This window comes from Tubulanus polymorphus, chromosome 5 (assembly GCF_964204645.1).
Source record: "Tubulanus polymorphus chromosome 5, tnTubPoly1.2, whole genome shotgun sequence".
NCBI classification, from domain to species: domain Eukaryota; kingdom Metazoa; phylum Nemertea; class Palaeonemertea; order Tubulaniformes; family Tubulanidae; genus Tubulanus; species Tubulanus polymorphus.
Window position 1 is genome coordinate 17,475,712 of NC_134029.1, and position 26,181 is coordinate 17,501,892.

The window sequence follows — 26,181 nt, forward strand, 5'->3', positions numbered from 1 at the left end:
TGAAGAAAAAAATATAGTCTATTTATTATTCAAAATGAATGAATTTTTTTGTTTCGTCGGAGGTTTGATGATCGATGTCTTACAGTCGTTTCCTCTTTCTCTAAGCGTTTTAAACGTCAAAGAATTTGATAAAATTGTACGGATCTCCGGTACTAACTACTAATCCGTTGTTCGCAGCGACACCTTTCGGCCGCGGCACGCCGGTCACCAATTCGGTTAGTGTTGATAGATCCGACGATAAGCACATCACGCGATCGTTCATTTCGTCGGCTATCAGTATTCGCCCCTGTCGGTCGACGCATAGACCTTTCGGGCGTGATAATTTCGTGTGATCTGTACCGACCACGCAACCTATGCTTTCTCCGTTACGATCGTAAACTTGCACGCGATCGTTGCCAGTATCGGAAACGAAAACCCGTCCGGTTTGGTCCATCGCGATTCCCGTCGGTCGCAGCAGCGGATATCTCGCATTTGGACGCACTTCGCTGAATATTCTGCCGTCCGAGTCGTGAATGAATACCTTACTTTTCGACGTGTCCGTCACGAACATGAAACCTCTATCCGCGTCGAAAACGAGATCGGTCGGCTGCCCGTAGTATGTATTTCCCATATCGACAACCTCCTCCAGGAATCCGTCGGGTCGACCGACTCCAAGCATCACAACCCGACGGTTTCCGCTATCGACTACAGCTAGCTGGCAATTCCGCATGAACGATGGAGTGAACTTAACGCTCCTTGGATACCAAAGCCTTCCCAACCCATGACCCGGATGCCCGGACTTACCGGCTGGATTTATAATCGTCAAATGGTTATTGGCGTCGATCACTTGAACTCGGTGGTTATCAGTATCGGCGACCGCGATATCCCCGAGCGCATTTGTATCGATAAACCACGGATAGCTGAACTCCTCTTGACGGAATCCTGTTCGTCCGCAATGGGAACTGAATCTTGCGGCATTCATTTTACTCGACGATAATTCTGTAAAACAGAACGCCAGTTGAGCCGCGTACGGTTGTTAGGGACGCGTTTTCTAGTCACTAGCGTTCGCTATAAATGCGCTGTTATTTATTACCGGTACCGCATTGACGCTATACACAATCATTGTACCATGGACGACTTGATCGTACCTGGATTGACATTTTCTGACGCTTCGATTTTTTTTAGCCAACTACATATTGTGTCAACCCCAGTGAAGTTCATTACTTGTTCCTTATTCCGTTACTTATTCAGAATTCAACTCCCAATAAGGAACAAGTAACATGTTCCTTATTGGGAAATCTGAATAAGTAATAAGTAACAAGTTACTTGTTCCTTATTGGGCGGTGAATTCTGAATAAGTAACGAAAATTGAACCGGTAAAGACGAAAATCTGAATAAGTAATAAGTAACAAGTTACTTGTTCCTTATTGGGAGATGAATTCTCAATAAGTAACGAAAATTGAACCGGTAAAGTCGAAAATCTGAATAAGGAACAAGGAACAAGTAACATGTTACTTGTTCCTTATTGGGAGATGAATTCTCAATAAGTAACGAAAATTGAACCGGTAAAGTCGAAAATCTGAATAAGGAACAAGGAACAAGTTACTTGTTCCTTATTGGGAAATGAATTCTGAATAAGTAACGAAAATTGAACCGGTAAAGTCGAAAATCTGAATAAGGAACAAGGAACAAGTTACTTGTTCCTTATTGGGAGATGAATTCTGAATAAGTAACAAGAAAATCTGAATAAGGAACAAGTAACATGTTACTTGTTCCTTATTGGGAGTTGAATTCTGAATAAGTAACGGAGTAAGGAATAAGGAACAAGTAATGAACTTCACTGGGGTATTGTGTCATGGGTTGCCAGTCAATTGTCTGATTGGTCTAGTTAACCAAAAGAGATTACTTGTTTTCACATAGAAAAACACCAGCGATACAAATCTGCCCTCAAGCGCCACGCGCGTGTGTTATTATTTTTCTTTGACTTAAAACTGAAGTATAAAAGCGCCTGTACGCGTTCGATATATGAAAAAAGCGATTGATTTATTATCGATTTCTTCAGGATCGAACAGTCTCTGAAAAAAAACTGAGTAGCAATGAAATAGCAAGGCTGTCCCTAGTCCATAGTTTAGTCCGTTGGCCCTTTGACCCAGTTCAGTGATTCGTTTTATGTTTTATTTAATGAATATTCATCAAATGTTCACAAAATAGATATCAAAAAAGAATAAGGTGCAGTTTGTTTAGTTATGATTTCTTTGCTTTCAGGTGCTTTGAAACCGACGCCTCGAAGCGCAATACACTAACAAAATCAAATATAAGATGCCACGATCAATCATTTTGACGATGAGCAATTGATTTAATTGCATCTAAGGAGCCTTTACCAATTTTTTCGTCATGAGTTGCCATCAGATTAATTAATAACACTGCTGATCTCAGAAAAAAACCGTTTTTCATCAAAAATAAACACAAAATGAGCACTGACATCAAAGTTGAACTACGGTCACTAATACCGCTGTTAGATGTTACCTGATATGTGGTTTTTCTCGCTAAGATGCCACGATCAATCATTTTGACGATGAGCAATTGATTTAATTGCATCTAAGGAGCCTTTACCAATTTTTTCGTCATGAGTTGCCATCAGATTAATTAATAACACTGCTGATCTCAGAAAAAAACCGTTTTTCATCAAAAATAAACACAAAATGAGCACTGACATCAAAGTTGAACTACGGTCACTAATACCGCTGTTAGATGTTACCTGATATGTGGTTTTTCTCGCCGCTCCTGCGCGTCTCAACGTGAAAATCAATCGCATAGTTATTAATGTAGAACCACTATCACTGTCCAAAGGAGCGCGGAGAAAAATAATATAGTACGTGCACATGTATCTGAAATACTTGTTTTCACCAAATGGAGTCAACTTCCGAGTCCATCTCTCTTGTCCAGTGCACGGAATGGAACGATCTCGAAACATCCCGAGCCTGATCACAAACAGAAAAAATAGCTGCAAAGCAGCGATAACGGGTTTTCTGGATGCATGTGATCGAAAGGAAAAATTAATTACCGGGTATTCGATGGAAAAAATAAAATGAGATGATTTGGATATTATCGGAGCAATCCTCTTTTTGGTTGAATGGTCTAGCCCCAGTATAGTCCCCCGTGATTTGGAAATTCTCGGAGCCCTCCTTTATTTACTTACTAAATGACGTCACAAACTGTTATTTCGCCGGTGCTTGTTGTCTAACAATTCAATTCAATTCTTTATTTACAGTAACCTAATAAGTAATTTTAAGTTTCAAATAGGATGGAAAGTACATTCAGACAATCTGTTGGAGAGACCGTTATTACAGTATCAATTTATACATTTCGTTTCGAAGCTGTCAGTTGCCGAATCTGAATGAAGATGAATTTTATTTGACGAAATCGGCGGAAAATATATAATAATAATAATAATCAACAGAATTTCAAGAGGGTTTTCGACGAAAGTCAGAAAACCCTAATTATCACAATCAAAGTGATGTATAGGTATATTCACTTAAGTTCGAACTTCGTGACAGTTAGACAGAAGGCAGAACAGGGGCGTATTAGCATTGTAAGCTCGGGCCTACACTGCTTAGACCAAGTTATCATTTAAACAAACACTTTTATTCAAAATCCAGCTGGACGGATATATGGCGTTCGTTTTTAATTTGGTTGAAACAGGGGTCGGGGCCCTCCCAGGAAACAGTTATGCTCAGATATGCGGCCTCTGCAGAGTGCTGTCGATAAAACGAAATTCTTAATAAATGTAGATGGACAAGTGTAGGCTATTATGTTTGGATAGTTGTAAGACGTGAAATACGTTTCAGCTTGATAATGTTTAAAATAAAAACTAGTAGAACTAAATGTGGGATTCGTGTTATCTGTGCTCAGGAGTTTTAACATTGCGATATTTTAAGATGATTAAACCGTTTTCTTCTTTCGTGGCGTCAAAACAGTTCATCTACTTTTACGCCGCATTTAGAACAGTTTATCCGTCATACAAAAATTGAATAATCTTAATTTCACATTATGGCCCTCATCAGCAACAATATGAAACAGCATATTTCATTATGTTATCATCCAATTACCATTTTCGATCATTTCTCATATTTATCTGGTTGCCTAATTGGGTCAGTATGTAAACACGCTGGATGTTCTCTATTGGACCAGTTCATTTTTGTTGCAGTGCCTGTGTCTACATGTTTATCAGAAATGTCTTATTATTGGATTAATTTTCTTGTGATTTGTTTTATTTTCACTTTACACGAGGTGAGCCTTGCATATTCAAACAACTTTCAGCGAATTTAACGTAGGAAACGTTGTATTTTGGACCTGATATGAAACAAATGCCTCCAATGCCTGTGGACAACACCTCTTGATGAGGCTTATACGTATATATTTTACGATATAGTATTTCATACGTCTATCATTCTTACTATTGGTTTACGCAAATCGATGTTCTACTGATTCAAGCATGTGTTGCTTTAAAAGGTTACTAGAAGCACTGCTTTGTACCCCTGAGTTCCAGCATTGTTGGATATGTTCAAATAGATTCCCATATGATAAGTAAATTAGGCTTTTCAATTGGTATTCACTTCATTCAATATAAAATTGGTTATCATAATCAGATCTTCTTTATCAATCATTTACTGTCCATGTCGAATCCCGGTAAAGATTCGGCATGGTATGAAACTTTCCGTTATACAGTCGACTATGAGTAATTCGGACAAGTTCATGAATGTTGGAAAAACGCACATTGTCCGGCCAGAATTATGATGTAGGTCTACAGTTTTTTTTTCTATTCATTCTACTATTGAGTGGTATTATGTAAAGGTCGAATTTTCTAAGCCGAAAACTCGCGTATATCGGCTACAATATTTATTCCCAACTTCTCAAAGAAAATCATGTTTCTAAGTTGGGTTTGTTTTTTGTTCGATCGTGTATCAACAATTATCCACGAAATCAGGCGCCTTCAGTTTGTTCTGAGTGATCCATAATATCTGGCATTGAAAAAAACAATAACTTCATCTTAGTTTTAAAGTTTTAAAACAGAAAAACTTCAACGACTTCTTTCAACCAGGACCACAACACCCACGAGAGTAGATACACATTCAATAAAAACGTAATGGAACGTACTGGTTGCCGGTCAGACCAATTAGATTCAATTATCGATATACCTTAATCCAAAATAACTTTAATGATCCTTAATAGTATATATAATCTTATATTATATTATTTATTGTCAACAATATTAAGCAATATCTGCGTTATTTTTCGAGGCGCCAATAAATTTTCAAGTTAGTTTTCTTGTTCTGATTATAGTCACATCAGGATCCAATTCCAAGCGATGCGAAATCAAAAACAGGTGAGAGTGAAATACCCAATGAGGATAGAATATATGTAAGCGTACTGGAAATTCACTCATTCGTATAAAGAATATAGATGTATTTTGGAAGTTTGGTTTTCATCGTATTGCAGATACTATCGTGAATTGTCACGATCCTTTACCGATTCCATCTCTGGCCGGCGAAACTTGGGAAGCAAGTGAAAATGGTGAAATTACGGTGAGTATAGAGTTCAGTCAGGAGAGTCTTGAAATCTGAATCTGTTTCGTAAACCTGGTTATTTGAAGATAAAATTCATGGTCATAAGTTCCAAAGTAACCGAAAGTAACCAAAGATAACCAATGTCCATGTTACCAAAAATCAGTCTCCTTACGTAACAGCTCGCTCTCCACAGTCTAGTCAGGATCCTATTATTTTTGTCAAAAATGTGCCAAAACGAAATTATGGAAATAGAGCTTTTAAGAACTCGGCACCTCACCTATGGAAATCCATACCCAAAACTGTCAGGGAAAGGCCATCTATTGATGCTTTTTTGAGCGTAATCTTAAAACTTACATTTTTAGAAGAACATTTGAAGTGTGATTACGTATATTTTTATATCTAGCTAATTTCTTAATGTTTTACTGTATCTTAATGATTCTTATGTTTTTTGCTTTGTAAAGCGCCATGATTAAATTCCATCAGTACGGCGCTATATTAGAAAATAAATTATCATTATTACTACTACTATTTCTATTATTATTATTATTATTATTATTATTATTATTATTATTATTACTATTATTATTATTATTATTATTATTATTATTATCATTATTATCGTTATCGTTGCTGCTGCTGCTGCCACTGCTGCTACTGCTTTGCTACTACTACTACTACTACTACTACTACTACTACTATTATTATTACTATCATTATTATTATCGTTATTATTATTATTAAGTATAACAAATCGCTTATTATCTACCGGTGCTTACTCAGAAATCTACTCAATTAACTTGTTCTCTCTCCCTTTAGCTTTAGCCATTCTATTCATACCTGACGATGGCCACAAGCGAGCCAAAACGTCGTATTCTTTTGATTTGATTTTTTTTTTCATAAATAAAATTTGCTTTTAAATTCTTTTATACAGTGGGTTTTAAACTTATCATCTATTCCCCACGTCAAAGTGTACGAGCTATTCTACTGTTCAACTGATAGTTGGAAATCAAGTTCTTGTTTTGTGGTCGGTCTGTCTAGTGGTCAGTCTAGTAGATGTTTAAAACAATCCAACATCGATAGTTCGATTTACTGGATCAAATATATATTTTGCAGTAGAATAAAGAATAATTTCGTAGACAGGCATTTTCACAATACGAACTATATGAGTTTTGATGTAGAATAGCTATTTTTCGTTGTAAAACTTTTGATATAGCTCGATCTTGAAGATATGTACCTCGTCACTGGAATCGTTACCAAAGGAGACGCGATCTCAAAATCATGGGTGAAAAAATACGAGGTTTTCTACAGCAAAGATGGTGACGAGTTCCTCCCTATAATGGATATGGAGAATCAAACCAGGGTAATAACGTAGTTAACTTTTTTATGCATATTATCATTACCGTTTGGACATAGACAGTAGATCATTAGGTATAATAATCTATCATATCTATCATTAATTCAAGCTTTTATTAACGCATAAACAGATTATTGTTTCATCATGGGCAATGTACGAATTTGAATCTAGAGTTGATATACAGTTTTTATGTATGGGATGAAGTAAGCGTAAAAAAAGATTGTCCTTATTGATTATTGCATGAGATGTATAAAAATCTAAAAGAAAAATTTTTAGCCTTAAGAGTAATACTTAATATGGTTATAATGAACAGATGATGAATTTTCTTTTCGTTTTTATAAAGTTATTTTTAGGTAATTACGACGCTACATCTGCGGTCGTGAATTTATTCCATCGAGTTAAACTGATGAGATATCTGCGGCTAACGACCACGTCAAATCATACCGAGAAATTCGCCACAGTCATGGCTCAGGTTTTGGGTTGTGGTAAGCATCATTTTGATTCGCTGTATTAGGACAGACTGGCTGGTAAACCTGCTATCCGCCGTCACCGTGGCATACATCCCAGTACTTTAAATTTCATATTTTCCACGATGTCAAAATCGTGATCTGATATTTTTTGCAAATATAATATTGGTCGTTTTGACGCGTAGAAATGTGAAACCTTTTACTATTTAAAGCGTTTATTTGCAATGTATGCCACAGTCTGGTAGTCTGTTTCTTCAGGTTTCATCCTCATCAAACTGCGTATATATGGTTCTGGCAGATTTTACATGTTTGCACCATGAAAATAAATCATATCTTAGGGATTTATAAAAAAATGTATCCCTTTATTCAGTTTGTGTCCGACAGTGATGTAACTTGGTATATGGGTGTTCTATGCGGAGGGGCCACGTAGTGAAAGGATTTTGAAAATTTGTGTAAATCTCGCAAATTACATTTGTCTCTAGAATCCAAAAGAAAATAATTTCTGATTTCTATTTGATTTGACCCATGTTTTTCATTCATTTAAACGTGCGTTTAAATTTTGTTTAAATCGTTTAAATTGCGACGCGATTACTCTATACAGTTGCAGAGCGGTAAAGAAGTCACATCTGAGCTATTCGGCTGACAGGCACCTTGTTTACTAGTTCATTAATTGTATTATATGAAAAAGATCGTTTACATCCGTTGTCTGACTTGTATTCATTTAGAAAAATCTTGGTGTTACAACAAAGACATAATGGTAACGAGTAGTCACGTAAAGGGAAATATAATTTTCACGTCATCCGATAAAGGAAAGAGTGACAGACAACATGGTCCAGGCGAAGCTCATTGGGGAGGAGCTGGATGGATACCAGAACACGCTAAAGATGGAGCATGGCTCCTTGTAACCTTTCCATCGGAACAGATCATAACCAGCATCAAAGTCAGGACCAGCGGCAAACACAGAATACTAGTAACATACAGCCGAAATTGTATCAATTATTCAAAGTACAGCGAGGTTAGTCTGTGATCTATGTATTAAGCATATTTTCGTCAATCATTACTATCGCTATTATTACCATTATGGGTGATGGATGCGGCGTTTTATTAGTTCGATATCAAAGGACCCAGTCACGAATTCTCATTAGCGCTATCTAATATATTGCTACGTACGTTCATTGGACTTCTTAGAAATATTTTACTAATAAACTGCTATGGTGGTATAGTGCAGGTATGATGTTAGTATTGTCAAATTTGTCAAGTCAGTCTTCTTAATTGTATGCCAATTTATCGGATTAGTTCCCTGGCAACGCATTTCATGGGAGAATCACACGCTGAGATATATTTGGTCACCAATCGTACGTTAGGTGGCTGATTCGGGACATAACGTGCAGGACAAAAATGAGGGCGCCAGAACGCCAAAAACATTTATCATTATTTATCCGTTAAACAACTATATACTTTGGTACGGTATCTGGAATCTATTTCGTGTTGACGGGAATTAAACTTAAAGATATGAACTAGTTTTGTCTTCAAATCCAATTACAGATTGCTGTACTGACTGATGAAAATAAAATGGATGTCATACTATATAAGGAACCAACAAGAGCTTCGTGTTTTAACATAACTATGGTAGCCTCGCCCGACACAACTAAGGATGAATTGAAAGTGAATGTGAAGTTCTACGGATGTGGTAAAAAAATTTTAGTAATATGTAAAATCATGGAATACATTTAAAAAAATGGAGTCCATGATAGATTGAGCCAGGGAGGCGCGAGATCCTGAATCGAGTATCGAGATTATCCATGGACTCCTGAAAATCGTTTTTTTTTGTAGTCCATGTACTCTCTAAAAAATCATTTCTTCTAATTCTGTTAAGATTTACATAGTACGTTAGGCCTATTGAATAATCCAGTCGTCTAACATCGACAGCAGTGATAGTCCGTGCGTTCAGTATAACCCTCCAGTGGTGCTACCTCCGGGCAGAGGGGCAGCTCCCCATATCTAATTTCTGGGACCGACCCCGTCAACCATTCAAAAAGTCGCTAAGTGCAATATGCGTTCGACAACTCGCTACTAGAAAAACTTGGCTCTATTAAAGTCGCCAGGCACAAATCATCCAAGAATGCGTTTCGGAGTGCCTATTTTGAAAAGAGCCGTCAATTTACAAAACATTGTGTCCGCATCCGGGCTTGTGCCTTCCGATCACTGCAATCTTGTTCAGGGCTCGTTTTCACAAACAAATTTAAACTCAGATTTTTTGTGCCAATGGTTACTTCATGTTTTCAATGAGGACAACAATTCAAACGTAACCTTTTTAGGCTTAAACTTTTTCATGAAACTGGGCCCAGGGCAATATTTCTCAGCTATACCAGGGAAGTGTAATGAGACACTTCCCTGGCTATATATATTTTTTTTATATATATACGTGCGTTCGTACGTGCGTGCGCGCGACGTACGTACATACGTACATACACCTACCACCTTTATCAAATTATGCAACCAATTATTGAAGATGAGTAAAAAAGAACTTCATCATTTTCTTGTCTTTACAGGAACCGGCGAAGGTAAGTATATGCGATTGAAAAATATAGTTCTAACCGATTCGCTTATTGTGTAGATCCATGCAAAAAACTTCATTGAATATAACCGTACAGGCATTGCCGGGACTTGCGGTGCGAGTAAGTCGACTGATTTTTCACATCAAGAAATAGAAAATCATGTTGATCGCCGAGTGATCAACGGAATCCCCACGAACCACGGAGAATGGCCATGGATTGTATCTATTCAACAGGCTAACGTTACATCGTTGAAGGCGGCCCATAATTGCGGAGGGGCACTCATACATCCACAATGGATTTTAACTGCCGCTCACTGTGTCTCGTAAGTCACAGCGATCAAGGGATCATACACTAATAGAAAAACTCCAAATTTGTAAATGCGTGTTTAAAACTGACGAATATTAATGACATCTTTTACATATTTAATTGCTACACCGATGTAAATACTGTATCGTATGGGGGCTGATTCGGGCCATACTAAAAGATTTTATGCACGACTAGATGAACGATGAAGAAATTTTCATATTTGCCCGTTTTTTGGTTTTCTCTCGCTTTAATTGTTTAGGTCTTTATCAATGGATTCACCAGATGAGATCAAGATTTTACTCGGGGAAAGTCATTTCACACTAGAACAGGGAACAGAGGTTCTCCGAGATGTTGAAAAGATAATTTCCCATCCTGATTATAAAGGTGGACAAGGTAAACATATACTTTTTTTATCTAGGCTCATTTTGTCGTCTATATTAGAAATGTTTATCCCCCGTTGCTTTACTCCAAAACGTGGATCCAAATTGCGCGCGCTGGCCTGACTTGACATTAGTTTATTTTGAAATATTTCAACACAAGTGTTAAATTCTAAACTACGCACAAAATGTGAAAATTAGCCATTATTATGTGGCATTTGACAGAATGCTGATGGCTTGTGTATAGAGTTTGTTCCGTGAAATTGTTAAAATTCGATACCCAGCAAACTAAATTGCAGACGCGTTCATGTTCCTTAAATTCCATTCAATTAAAGGTAACAAGTCATTGAGCGAGGGTTTCGTGTATAACTTTGAGATTTATAACGACATTGCTCTGATTAAACTGGATCTACCCATACAACTTAGTGACTACATCAACATCGTTTGTCTGCCTGGTCCAAACGAGGTATTCTCTACCGGTACGAACTGTGTACATTCCGGATGGGGAAGAACTAACGAATCAAGTTGGGATCCAGAAGGTAGGTCATTCGTTCGTTCGTTATATGTATATACTTATATGTATCAGAGAAGTTTACTCCTCCCTGTAAGTATATACGGTTTGTCCAAAATGTAGGGGCCGGGATTAGTTTGCTTCTATCGGTTGTGAAAGAGTTGTATTCTATAAGAATATGTTTTTCATCAACAAGGCGACTAGTCTTTCTTCTTCATGTTTGGCAACATTATTTTCCTTCCTGTTTCAATTGATAGGCTGTGGTACGAAATCTGCTATGGTAATATGGACATGTACGGTTCTATAGTTCGTGAAAATTGGTTTGAATAACAATCCCATTTTAACACACGGAGTTTAAAAGAATTCGCACATTATTTGATGCGTGTATAGGGCAACAAGAATGAGCGCACACCGCTTTTCCAAAATATTATAGTAAAAACGAGAAATTCGAGGGCTAAATTCAAATACGTATAAGCTCGTAAATCCTGGGGAATCCTGCTTATGGTTGCTATAGGCCAACATCTTAGCTACGCATTGATGTGGTCATCCCACCCAACCTAACTTTTAAATAATAATCAAACCATTGGAATAATCAAACCACTAGGGGGTATCCCAGTTCAGGTAAGGGAATACCCACCGTGTTTGGTACCCTTACTCCAGGCAAATCAAATCCCTAGTCTAATCTAGCCGTTGTTCCTCAAACAACGCCTGGTATTCAGACTAGGTAATCCCCTATATCATCATCACTGTCGATTGCTGCCCCATTACACAAACCGAATTTAAAGAAATTGCACGTTATTTGATATGCGTGTAGAGCGCGAACAAGAAATACAAGATATCTCCGCCGTGGCGGTCATATTGGTAGAGGGAGAAAGTTCATTTTCGATAGGTTTTATCCCTCACCGTGTGGACCTACCTATAACTACCGACTTAAATGAAAATCGCACGAAATTTGAAGTGTGTAAAGCGCTAACGAGGGGAAAGCGCACGGCGCACGACAAGCAAAATAGAATGTCACCCGTCCTAACGGGGTGCCATAATTCGGGTGGGTCGGAATTTTTGTCTAAATGCTTATACCATTGTACCCTATACTTAAAGCACATAACTTAAAACACATGTTTTTGGTTTTAGTATTGTCTTTCTTCCTACAAAAAATTCCCACGTATTTTGAATTATTGCATATATACTCGCTATTTATGTACTCCAGTATTTCCGGAGACGGCGCTACATACTAATGTTGAACTGGTCGATCACGAAAAGTGTAAGGAAATGTATCAAGGTGTTTATGGCGAAAAAGAAATACAGTACACCGACTACGACGATAATGGGACGTTGATATTCAACGATACGATTCGGGCATACGAATATTCTCCCCAAAATTGGCAAGAAGGTATCGTGTGTGCTGAAGGACCCCATGGAAACCTACAAGGAGGATGCCACGTGAGTAAACATTAATTTGGAGGGGACCTTGTATCAAAGCTTTAGATTTGTTTGAAGTGTCTGAAGTTAACTAGGGGTCCAGGGACACTGTGCCCACTTGGGAAGTGGTTTCAGATGCTCAACAATCTAACAATTTCAAATTCAATGCCACATCCAATGACCTTTAAAAATTCCAATGACATTGAAACTCACCACAATCATAGCACATGTCAGCAGCTACAATTTTGAAATCGATTGTGGTAACAAAATATGCCTAGTTACAATATGATATTGAGATACTAAGTTATTCTACTATTCAATGCCCCCTGGTGACCATATGTGAAGCCCAGTGACCTTGAACCTCACCATATTCATAGAACATGTCATGAGCTACAACTTTGCAATTGATCATGGTAACAAAATATGCCTAGACGTTTCGGCCCCACTCCGCGCGGTGGCGCCACCGCGCGGGATTTACGCGAAGCAGCAAACACAAACATGGCCACTCTCTCAATTTTCAATGATAGAAATCGTGTGTCCATTTCAATTATTTCGGCTGTTAGCGCTTTAAGGCACAATATAAGTTGATGATGTGATATGGCGATGTTAATTAATGATAATTCCGCAGTGAAGCTAGTGACGAACGGTGCCGATTGAGTGTACAGCTGCCAAAAACACTGAAATGTGCGTGGTTGCGTAACTATTTGCAGTGAATTGCAGACGAAACATGAAGCCTTAACGGCCGTTTAAAAAAAAATTATACCAATCGCCATTGTAAAATAAAAATGAGATAGGACCTAAGTTAAAATTCTGGCCATTTCTAAAATGTTATTACTAATTTTTAGTCAGTGCCGAACGTTTAGTTTTCCAACAATAATGAGGGGTAGGTAGTCATGCAATTCAAGTCATCATTTATTACACGTTACTTCCGTGTTGTTGAAAATCTCGCGAGTCCTGGACCAAACCCCATTGAACAATGTGATCTGTGTGCCGGCCACAAATGCACACAGATCACACTACACTACCCATTACACACTCCAGTACCCACAGCTTTCATATATCCATCCAAATATTTAGAGTGTCTTTCTTCCTGGGTACCAATATAATAAGGAAATACTAAGTTATTCTACTATTCAACGACCCGTAGTGACCATATAGAACAACTTATGTCCCTGAAACTCACCACAATCATAGACCATGTCATGAGCTATAACTTTCCAATTGATTGTGGTATCAAAATATGCATAGATCAATAACGAATATAATATAGTAATACTAAGTTATTGTATTGTTCACCGCCCCCTGGTGGCCATATACAAAAACCAATTAGCTTGAAACTGACCACAATCATAGAACATGTCATTAGCCACAACTTTCCAATTGATTGTGGTAACAAAATATCGGCAATCCAATATAATGTGGAAAAACTTTTTCCTACCTACGAATGAGTACTGATGACACCAAGATGGCCGCCATAATTGCGTCATAATTGCCTGATGAAAATTACCTGTCTCGGGTATAAAAGATCCCTTTGCAAAGAATACCCATCAGCAATTGCAATGAAAAATGCAAACCTTAGGAAGCTACAGGACTCAGAATTCAGGCCAAACTTGACATTTTTGGGCACAAAAAAGGTTACAGGACAGCCATCTTGAGTCCGATCTACCCATATTTCTTATGCTGATGGGCCATTGAGAGATACAAATATAAATGAAAGATCAAGGTAATTGATGCAAGCGTCTTCAAAATTTCCCTCGAAAACTTCAAAAATGTGTAAAAAGTGCTGATTTTGGCGAACAACAATGGCTGCCAGTCGGCCATCTTGATTCTGACAGGGCCAGTTTTTGGCCTGAAGATGTGTCTAGGGTAGATACATGTGTAACCCAAATATCAAGACATTACCTTGAAGCTTCTTCAAAACTTCCCGAAATAACTTGATTCTGTCTACGGACGGACAGACGGACGCCGGACGAAAAGTGAACGCAATAGTCCGCTGGGACTACAGTCCAAAGTAGGCTAAAAATGATTTTTCAATTTTACTCAAAATATATATGTGACAATGTATATTAAATGGGTATCTATACACATTTATAAGTAGTTTGGATGGGTTTTTTCATAATGGCTTCTATAACAATATATACATCTGATTTAATCGGGTGTAATGGCGTGGATATACTGTCAAAATGATAACATCAATCCTTTTTTAGTGTCAAAAGCTATTTCTCAGCTTTGAAAAGTAATTTCAATATGTTTTATCAAAGTTGATGAGTCGTACCACGTGCATATCCTAGAGTGCAAATAAACACAATACTGATCATATTCGTGGAAATACTGTCATGTAGGGAATTCTGATTCTTGTTTTGGGTAACTCGTTTCTCCAGGGGCGGATGTAGCACGACGAAAAGGCCAATATAGCAAAGAGGCACTATCCAGTTGCAAGCGCCGAAGGCAGACGCAATTTCCAAGCATCTGATCTTCTTTCAATAAAAGAAAACCAAAAAATTACGGGCTAAATTCTTTATCCGAAAGGTTTTCGGGGGCAACTGAAAATCTAAAGGGTAGCACATGCCCATAGATCTGCGCCAGTTCTCATTAATGTGGGGAGCGGCTTGATTTCCATCCTTGTTTACACACTAAAGTTTCTAAGTCGTCTTTTGACGTGTTAAAATGGTGTTATAATTTTGACACTGTACGCCATACGGTTTTACATATGTATTCAACATTGAGCCGAAAACCTTGAAAGTCAGCTTTACTATTCTAACATATATATCGGTATTTATTATCATTCCAAAGGGAGACAGCGGTACACCACTAGTATGTAAAAATGAAGATGGCAAATGGATCACAGTCGGGATTGTGTCATGGGGAGCTGAATGTGGCAGTTACAAAACTCCAGTCGTTTACACGAGAGTGCAGTCCTATTTAGAATGGATTGCCACCGAAATTGCCGAAAACTCTTAACCCTTGATCGATTTCTCATGCATGTACAATTCACGCTTAATGTGATAGATATTCACAATCCTGAAGATAAACAAACGAATAAAATAATATCATAAATTACACGCATTTTTCATTTTGTTCGAAAAGTTTAAGAGGCTAATTACAGGCGATAGAGCATCGAGAGAACCGGATTGGTGCCCCGGTAATTTCGTGAATTCATGGTAACTTTCTGAGTAATATGCTTGCACCACAGGGCGATCGTCGTCATGTTGAAATGCGGGAGATACATGAATATGCAATTTTGCAAAGAAATTGCGATCAGGCAGCGGAGGCACCGAAATGCAAACTGCGATTAAGTAATACCCCCTGCCTAGTCGCAACAGCCAAATCGATTCGTTTTGGCACCCATACCAAATTGCAAACTGTTTTCCGAAATTCAGCATCCACAGCCTTTAACGAATTATTAAATACAATGTATGTCCCGAATCACCTATACGTAACATAAGGCACTTTATCGAAACTTCTTTGTCGGATTATCTAAGACCACATTTGTCAATCAAAAAGATAACTATTACGATATTCATGTTTATATAGAAAATTTTTGAATAAATATTTTATTTATTTTTAGCACATTCATTCAATCAACGCTCATAATCATTATCATACAGTATAATGTGAATAATTTCGAGTTACATTTATAGTAATACAGTACCGGTATTTACAACGAGACACTCCAGTTTGTTCAATATATCAAACAGCTATCAATGTGTTTCGCATTTCAACTATTTCGCATTTTTTTCACAATTACATACTTGGAATAATCATTAAGGTGAATCGGTAAACCTTGCTCAACAGGAATAATCATACAAGATTTGAATAAATGCAAGTCCCAGTCAGAGATGTTTTATGCATTACAGAAAACATTCGAGTTGAGCAACATTTACCGTTGTTGCACTACATGGCTGTCAACCTTTTTATAGAGTGGAACCTTGTTACAATGAACCTCGGCAGGGGCTGAATTGGAGGATGGTCTCCAGGGTCCAGATCCCTGCCTTCCAATTCAGGTTGCCCTTTTCATTGTGACACATTTCTTTAAAACCTGCAAATTTGACACTCATCTCGGAAATTGCATCTTTCGTGTATATTTTTTCAAAAGTATCTTATACCAATGGTGGGGACCTGCCTTTGACAAGGTTACTCAACCTTCACCTAGATCTGCCCCTGCTCAGGGTACTAGGTTCACCTCAGCAGGGCAGTCGGAACACTTTTTTGCTTTACAAAAATTTTCTCAAAAGAACGCTGTACCGCGTAGCAGCTCGTCGATTCTCTGTACTAGGTGGTTGCTCATGACTTCTCATGCTTCTGTGAATGAGACCGTGAAATGGCTCCAAAACGCATCTCCAGCGATTGAATTTTCAAAATTTTTCTAAGGGAGGGAGGGCCCCCACACCCCCTTCAGAAATAAACCTCACCACTGAAAAATTCCTTCCGACGGCTCTGCCTCAGTTATCGTAACAACCGATTATCATCTCATTTCTTTTCAATAAGGAATTGGTTTGATATTTCGGTTTGTTATAAAACTGATAAATCGCTACATAACAAGATTCCACTGATATCACCAGCTATATGTACGTATAAGTACCATCCGTTATGAAGTTGATACATGTATTAGTCTTCAGCATAAGTCCGTGCAACAATATAACAATATACTGATAGATGTTATTAGTACTTCGATATTTCGATACATCAGATTAAATCCGTAATTTCTCAATGAACGAATGACAAAATATAGAAAATCAGTAACATCTCTGACAGAAATACAGTTGATTGCACCAAACTCAGTCAAGCAACTTCGGAGTAATAATTAGTGTTGGATTGATCTTCATGCGAAATCAAAAATCATAGATATGAGCAGTTTACAGAGGCATGATTGGCTTGAGTTGTAGAAATCCAATCCATTGAAACAACTTTTGATGTAATAAACCAAGATAGTCGATGCATACAAATTACACTTCGGGGGTTCCGGCAACGATTTCACTTCACAACGGTAAAAAAATAACCTTTCAATTGATGTTATTGGCGAATCATATTTTTCCACACAATATATCAAAACGTTTCCACGTAAACAAACCTATGAATCACATGGTTGTTTCATTCTTTATACGAGAGAAACGCAAGAGAAATGTTTAGTTATCAACCCCGCAGCATCCCCAGTCCTGTCTCTCGTCTTGTCGTGTGTGTGTGTGTGTGTGTTCAGTGATCGTGAAGACAAGAGAAATAATTATATCATTTGTTTAACGATTTAGACTAATTACGGTACGCCGAATGGTACAACTAAATCCACAATATGGTGAACTTTCACATCTTTCAACGCATTTGAAGCTTTCTCAGCCGCCACAGTTATCTACAAGTAAACAATAGAATAATATTGAGAAGCAACGAAAAACAAAACATAACCTGAAAGGGTTTCGGTTGCGTAAAAATTCCACGATAAAATGAATGGATCTAAAAAGTAAATTTTGAAAATTATAAATATTTCGGGTGGTAGCAACCACCCTTCTCCAATCTAAAACGACTTGCCAAATAAATACGTCATTTCAGACTGTAGAAGGGTGGTAGCAACCACCCAAAATATTTCTAATCTTAAAAATTAACATTTTAGATTCATTCATTTATTGTGGGATTTTTACTCGTCGTCTTATCACGGATATTGTGATTCTCAACCGATTCGACAATGTTTCGGTTGTCATCAATTAGAGGAAATTACCCCGTCTCTTTTTAGATGTTTAGTTTATTGGCAAGCGTTATTATACAGTCAACCCCGCGTAATTTCGATCACCTCCAACCGTGTAAATTTACCAGGATTACACATCATAAATTACCAGTAATTATGCATAGGTTCTGATCATTCTAATTATACATAGAAACCGTGGAAGTTTCCTGATGAATGGATAAACATCATACATTGCCGTTTAAAAAGTTATCCTCTAGACAAATACGCAAATTTTTTCAGAATCCCCTTGGTCAGGACAAAGTGCAATAAATAGTATAGCCATGATCACAGGCCCGAGTTAAATTAGGCCCATGCCTAATCAGAGTGTATTCACGCGTAAACGAGATTTGATACTAAACAATGCTTAAACAACGCGAAGTGAGTTACCTCTGGAACCAGTTGCAATTCACACACAATAATGACCCCTGCTAAAATTTGGCTTGGACCAAACACTTGTGTGATCGCAGCTTGTGATACGATCAAACGGACCTTGAAATCCACTCCGGATTATGCAAATATATGGACTACAAAGAGCCAGATACATTACATCTAGATCGGAAACTAATGGAACTTTTTCAATAAGTGACTAGAAAATGCGCTCGCAGTTCTAGGCTTCGTATGGAGCTCAATGCCAGTCCTGCATACCTGAAGGCCTACAGAACCGGGAATACGTAGGACAAGAATAGGAATTTAATTTCTGAAAATCTATTTTTCAAAAGCAGACCTATTTCGCATTTAGGGCCATTCTTCTAATCCCCTTCACCCCTCCCAGCGTAATGGGCACTTGACTCTGATACTGCACTGTACTGCAGATAGAACAGCTGATTTTGCAATCACACCACTGCACGAGAATCGATTAGTTAGGAATTGAGTGAACGAGTGTAGACAAAATCTGAAAGGAACCACTTAAGAGCTTTTTTGACTGACGGTGTGCTGTACCGATATGTACAATACGAAATAACAGTCAATTTCTCCGAAATTACAAAATCTTTTCATACGAGCCACCGAGAAATCATACGAAAGATAACTTTTCTTATCAGAGTGCTTGTAAAAAGGTTTCCATGAATAATCGATCTACATATACATGGCAAAAATGGTTCGATTCGAGATTAATTGAAATAAAGAAGTAGCGTAGTCCGCATTCCATTAACAAGAATAATAATTGATACGTACAAACTGAATATCAGTCAACGAAACTGGTGGGGCTGATAAAATAACATGAGGCGGAGCTCCCGCGTTAGGTAACGTCGAAGTCGATCGCATTCTATGTGAATTACTGCATATCATTTCAACTCTCGTTCTGAAAAATAAGAAAGGAAACGATGTAACATGATAATAGAATAGCCACACAAGGACGTAACGCATAAATTTAACAAACTTTTGTGCAACTGATCCCTGGTATATGTTGTATTTTATATATCGTATTAACGGTTATATCGTAACAGATATTTGGTCCAAATATACAGAATACGTACACTTAGCGAGGGTTATAATGTAACACCTTCAATGCGCGCTATTCTCACATTGGGGGATTGTATATGAGGCAGGATTTACAACTCAAAACAATGAGCTACAACTTTTCAATGGATTGTGATAATGTGAGTGAATAGCATGACTGGTTGGCCTATAGGACTACTGAAGTGAAGTATGCTTAATAACGATTCCAGGTACAAGTGGTATCAGGAGCCAGACAATTAAGTTTTATCGTTTGGATATGAAATTTCAAGCAAAGAATCTGTTGACGTTTTTGATTAAATAACACAATGAATGCTAAGACTGGCTGCCAATTGTGTACAGTGGACTGAGCAAAAATCCATTCAAAACATCACAAATCCATTCCAACAGTATACCAATCTCAAAATCCATTGTCATGACAATCAGTGCTAAGCGACAATGAATTCAGGCCAAAAATTACATTCTAGCCTACCAGATATGACCACCAGGTGACTACCTTAGAAGTTTAATAGTCTTCTTGATGTGCCAGATATTGAAATGTAACAATAGAATTCATAGAAGAATCTTCAGATTTTCCCAAAAAACTAAGAAATATGCAAAATCTGGTCATAGAAAATTACCAACAGCTTCTCTAATGTATCTATTCATTATATCATATTTTTCCAAACCAATCTTTAACAATGCAATTTAATAAATTCAAATGTAAAACAACCCAGCACAGAGCTTGCCGTGTTGATACTACATACACATCAGGGCTGGCGGAAGGAGAAACTCATTGGTCCGGCCACTTCCGCTAGTGTGGAGATATTTGCGAGCACCCAAGATGTCGAGCACTGGTGGGGGATCTGGGGGTTCTCTTTTTGAAAAAGCTTTTGAAATGCTTAGAACCAGGAGATGCGTTTTAATGACATTCTGGCATGAGATATTTGAAATTAATCCCCTTACATCGGGAGAAAATTCACGGCAAGACGATAGTAGTTTTTATGCAAAATTTTGTATGATTATCGGCATTCATGTATTACGTCAAAGTGATCGGCAAAGTTTTGGTCCGGCCAAGGCCACCCCGGATCCGCCGGCCATGCACATGAAACCAATACTATTATAACCAAAACTACTGTTCTCGTGTAGATGAGGCTTTTGACGTTACTGTCACGTTAAGATGTTACTGTCACGCTTCACCACTGGAACCAGGGTAGTTGAATCAACCCTTTTACTAACTGGCCCATCTCATTAGTTGAACTATGTGTATAACTTACTTATAATGTTTAACACGATCGAAATATTCTTGTTGTTCTAAGTTATGAGTGTCAATGGCAGAAACATCAATAACATTGCTGAAATATATATATAAATGTCCATGAATTAGTCAGTTACATGAGATAGAGATGCATCAGCATAATTACCTGACAGTTGTCATTCAGACCTTGGATGGAGTAATCAAACTGAATACTCCAAGTTCGGAAGACATATATTATAAATTACTGGGGCCCAGTTTTATACACTGGTATTATTTTTAACCTAGGGGTAAATAAATTGAAAAAGAATCAGTCACCCCTGGGTAAAGTGAACACCAGTCTATGAAACCAGCCCCAGATAATTAGCTTGAAACTCAATTTTGTGAGCCTCACAAAATTCATTGTATACATTGAATCTCATTGATCGGAGGAATGTGAATCTCATTGATCAGAGGAATGTGAATCTCATTGCTGAGAGGAATGTGTGAATCTCATTGCTCAAAGGAATGTAATCTCATGGCTCGGAGGAATGTGAATCTCATTGCGAGGAGGAATGTGAATCTCATTGCACAGAGGAATGCGAATCTCATTGCGAGGAGTAATGTGAATCTCATTGCTCAGAGGAATGTGAAGCTCATTGTTCAGAGGAATGTGAATCTCATTGAGCAGAGGAATGTGAATCTCATTGCTCAGAAGAATGCGAATCTCATTGCTCAAAGGAATGTGAATCTCATTGCTCAGAGGAATGTGAATCTCATTGACCCGAGGAATGTGAATCTCAGTTCTCAGAGGAATGTGAATCTCATTGCTCAAAGTAATGTGAATCTCATTGCTCAAAGGAATGAGAATCTCATTGCTCAGAGGAATGTGAATCTCATTGCTCAGAGGAATGCGAACCTCATTGCACAGAGGAATGTGAATCTCATTGATCAGAGGAATGTGAATCTCATTGCTAATAGGAATGTGAATCTCATTGCTAAAAGGAATGTGAATCTCATTGCTCAAAGTAATGTGAATCTCATTGCTCAAAGGAATGAGAATCTCATTGCTCAGAGGAATGTGAATCCCATTGCACAGAGGAATGTGACAAAGGAAGGTGAATCACATTGCTCAGAGGAATGTGAACCTCATTGCACAGAGGAATGTGAATCTCATTGATCAGAGGAATGTGAATCTCATTGCTAAAAGGAATCTGAATCTCATTGCTCAAAGGAATGAGAATCTCATTGCGAGGAGGAATGTGAAACTCATTGCTCAGAAGAATGTGAAGCTCATTGCTCAGAAGAATGTGAAGCTCATTGCTCAGAGGAATGTGAATCTCATTGAGCAGAGGAATGTGAATCTCATTGCTCAGAAGAATGCGAATCTCATTGCTCAAAGGAATGTGAATCTCATTGCTCGGAGGAATGTGAATCTCATTGACCCGAGGAATGTGAATCTCATTGCTCAGAGGAATGTGAATCTCATTGCACAGAGGAATGTGACAAAGGAAGGTGAATCTCATTGCTCAGAGGAATGTGAATCTCATTGCGCAGAGGAATGTGAATCTAATTGCTCAGAGGAATGTGAATCTCATTGCTCAGAGAAATGAGAACCAATGAATTATTACACATGTTCAGTAAACATTGCTCAAGTCGGATCATTTGGGACCAAGCAAAAATCATCTGTCTTAGAAAATTACAACCTGAGAATTAATTTCGTTACGCGGAAAAATTACATCAAGATCTACCAGAAATGATTTAAAAACACTAACACAAATCACAACAACTAAAACAACGACTGTTAATATCTATCCAGTGCTTCATCTAGCATTAAAAAAGGGCAGGGTGCTGATTTCAAATAAGAGCATTTTTGTGCGTGATTCCATCGGAGCAAGGGCACATAATAACGCGCTCACGTCTGTTTTAGGGGCAAACTGCAATGTTCCCTATTGCATAGAATCGAGGTACCCCTTACTACGATTGAGGACTAGAAACTATGTTTAACTCTGATTTTGCCATGAGTGACACACTTGACCACAGTACATCCTTACACCTATGCCTGTCAATGAACAAAAGTTAATCTAGATAGGGCTTTCAAAATGATTTGGAAAACCAGTTGCAGACAAAAAAATTGCAGAAAAAAGCAATCTTAAGTAGCAAATACAGCGAAAAAGAGCCAGCAATAGTGTATAGGCCTACATGAAATTGCATATTTTTAATCTTAGAAATATCAAATTAATTGATTTAAATTGATAGTGTTAGTGATTGGCAAGTAACTGTTGATAATTGGTAAGCAGCCAGCTTAAGAACACATTATTGCTATTAGGCTACTCAAACTAATTGTCTGTGCGAGTCTCTCTGTGAGTTCACCGAACAAAGTTTTTCACCTTGTATATATAAAATTTGTTTAATAGTTTAGATAAAAAGATCCAGAGCCCAGAGCATCACGATATGTTCAAAACGAAACAATCCATCGAATATACACTACCAGCTTTACAACGGCAGTCGCTAGAATGATTGACAGTAGTTTGGGAGTCAGCCAATTTCCTGGAAACTTAAACTAGGCCACGCGTCTGAGGCACGTTTTCACACGATGCACACTGACTGCAGTACATTTGAATATAACCACTGATCACATGAGCTACTATCGTTGATATCATACGAGATATTTCATAGCCGTCGCAGGAAACTTACTAACAGTCGGATGCGTCGGCTTATTTTGAAAGCCCTGACTCATTACTCGTGACTGACAAGGGCAGGATGGCGGACATACGGCAAGTGATGAGGGCACAAGGGCGAGCATGGGACACATCTGAAGGGCACAAGGGCGGCTATTTTCGGGGGCGGGGCGGACCGCCCTTCTATTTTTGGCTAGATGAAGCACTGCTATCGTCAATTTAAAACCAGGAATAGGGAAGATTTTTGATTAAACTGCAATGGAAAGAAAATTGCCCTCCGACTTTTGGTTCGGTGATTTTAACTGATCTCTTATTTATGCAGAAAAGCACTACGAGATAGGCGAGTTTCTGACATATAAAATCTGACTTTGGAATAAAAAAAATATTAATTTCTTTGAAAAGGAGAAGGGAAATCGGGACCATCAATATTCATTGGATATACCGGTAAGAGATTACCCAACTTTCACTGATGTGACTCAAGCAAGGTTTACTATATCTAAGTTATAAACAAGCTCCCATTGCGCACATGTCTTAAATACTGGCAAAACATGCTCACTTATGAGTACAGGATATTCATTCAAGAGTACAGTCAAACAGAGCCCCCTTTATCACTCAACCCCAAACATTCGTTTACGTTGAGACTCGCCACCGGTGTGAGTAATTTCCAAAATTAGCTAGAAGCAAGAAACTAGTCAATTCCTTTATTCTAGGTACTACACATAGGCCTATGTTGTAATCATTTTTATTGGCTATTGTCAGATAAAGCGTCACGATCTATTCTTTATTCACGAGACAGCATATCTAACTGACAAAAAGCTTCAACTTACTTGGCAGTTTGAAGTAAAATCCTACTTAATGTCGAGGCCTCATCTCCTTTTTGCGTGGCTTGATAATGTGGGCTTGAATTACTATCACTGCGGTCACATGAAAATAGATGTGAATTGAATAAATATCCATATAAAACTATACATCATTAATAATAATACAACCCTCTCATTCAGCTTGGTTAATTTTACATTAATTAGCTGGCACGACCCCAGAAGGCGGGTGGTAAAGAAACTCTTGACTACAATGCATACTATTGATGGTTTTATGAATGGATAACTTCAAAACCTGAAGTAGAATACATCTATGGATCTCTGCCGATGGGCTCCTAAGCTCAAAGATAGCCGCAGTTGACTCCTTAGATTGAAACATTTTGACTGACGTCTTAGATTACGTACCTAAACATAGACCTGCTTTGGTCAGCGTCACTAACAGGGTTTCTTAGTAAGCGGGTGGTTTCATCTGGATCTTGTTCCTGTAAAAAGGACAACGATAATTCAAAACACTATTCACTATTAGGTTATCAAACACTCACTTCTTAATTAGGACACTTTTTGTGCCCTAGCTGGCACATGGGGCTTCGGCTAGGGTCGTCCAGGCATATTGATCAGTTGCCTTACTTCAGCTTTTTCCCATGTGAGAACACAGACCCGTAGCACGAGGAGGAGGGGGTTTAAAGTTTGCTTATATTCAATTCAAAAAGAAATATTAAGCAATTTAACATTACAACCATTACAATTCAATACATGTAGGGGTGCCTACATTAGACGTATGTTCATTTACTTAGACCTTTGTTATATCAACGAAAATCACTCACTTAGAAGAGGCCTTATCTGAGCGCATCACACTTCTAAAATTTTTTTTGGGTAGCGCCCAGACTGCCAGCCAAAGAACAAACCAACGCACATATTTCTCGCGATATGGCTTAGATTATTTCTTTCATCAAGTTTTCTGGCCATGAAACGCCTCCAGGCAGAGTTAAGTAGCCATTACAGACATTGGAGGTAGGATTGTTTCATGTCATCCCGCGGGCTTCTAATAGACAGCGGCAAGAATAGTGCACGCATTGGGCAGCAGAAGGATCATGTCATCATGGGTTAGTGCTAACTAATAAAAAGGGTGGATGATCGAAGGATTTAACCACAGGCACTTGAAAATGGCCGATGAATTTGTTGAATTGTTTGTACAAACCCACATTTAAGTGCCTATGTTGTAGTAAAACAAGTCACCAAAAATAACGATCAATAAAGTGAAATTGAATTGAATTGTCTGGTTTTTTGACAGATCCAGCAGGTTCTTATCACCTGTGAACTTTTATCATCGTCCGAGCTGAAACAACACCCCATATCATCCAACGGGTTGATGGGTTTATGTGAGTAGCAAACGCAACAACCGGGAATTATTGGCCGGAATGATTTATTTCACGAATTTCACTTCCTGGTTAGTCGGTTTGTCAGCTGACACCGGCTACAGTTTAGATCGAATCCCTCAAAACCAGCTTTTACACTAATTACCAAAAGAGCAAGGGCAAATACAACACAATATAAAAAGACTTAATTTGTCTTATCTTACCGAGCAATGGAACAATAGGGCGTAAGACCTTCGTAAATGCTCACATATTAAGAAAGTAAAAACTACATACGTTTTCCGTGGTTCCGTCAATAAATTTCGAACGTGTCTCGTGCACCGCAAAAAGCTAAACAATCGATCCCGGAGTTAGGTGAGGACGACCAACTCTTCACTACAGACTAATCTG

At 38.1% G+C, this 26,181-nt stretch overlaps 3 protein-coding genes across 3 annotated transcripts; 1 reads left to right on the forward strand and 2 right to left on the reverse strand.

Moving 5' to 3' along the window:
* Positions 1-1,146, reverse strand: LOC141906078 (uncharacterized). Its single transcript, XM_074795268.1, has one exon. It carries the CDS (start codon positions 959-961, stop codon positions 110-112), a length of 852 nt encoding a protein of 283 aa, XP_074651369.1. The 5' UTR covers positions 962-1,146; the 3' UTR covers positions 1-109.
* Positions 1,147-4,161: 3,015 nt separating this feature from the next.
* Positions 4,162-15,572, forward strand: LOC141905597 (uncharacterized). Its single transcript, XM_074794532.1, has 13 exons — positions 4,162-4,269; positions 5,323-5,365; positions 5,479-5,564; positions 6,760-6,906; positions 7,244-7,385; positions 8,093-8,382; positions 8,913-9,057; positions 9,920-9,931; positions 10,022-10,247; positions 10,491-10,624; positions 10,944-11,147; positions 12,327-12,559; positions 15,332-15,572. The coding sequence occupies exons 1-13, from the start codon at positions 4,213-4,215 to the stop codon at positions 15,497-15,499; spliced, it is 1,887 nt and encodes a 628-aa protein (XP_074650633.1). The 5' UTR covers positions 4,162-4,212; the 3' UTR covers positions 15,500-15,572.
* A 511-nt stretch (positions 15,573-16,083) lies between these two features.
* LOC141906155 (ragulator complex protein LAMTOR1-like) lies at positions 16,084-25,886 on the reverse strand. The gene is made up of 6 exons (XM_074795372.1): positions 25,730-25,886; positions 24,824-24,900; positions 24,428-24,514; positions 20,963-21,040; positions 19,425-19,551; positions 16,084-17,882 (listed from the first exon to the last, which is right to left on the reverse strand). Exons 1-6 carry the CDS (start codon positions 25,769-25,771, stop codon positions 17,790-17,792), a joined length of 504 nt encoding a protein of 167 aa, XP_074651473.1. The 5' UTR covers positions 25,772-25,886; the 3' UTR covers positions 16,084-17,789.
* Positions 25,887-26,181: the final 295 nt, after the last annotated feature.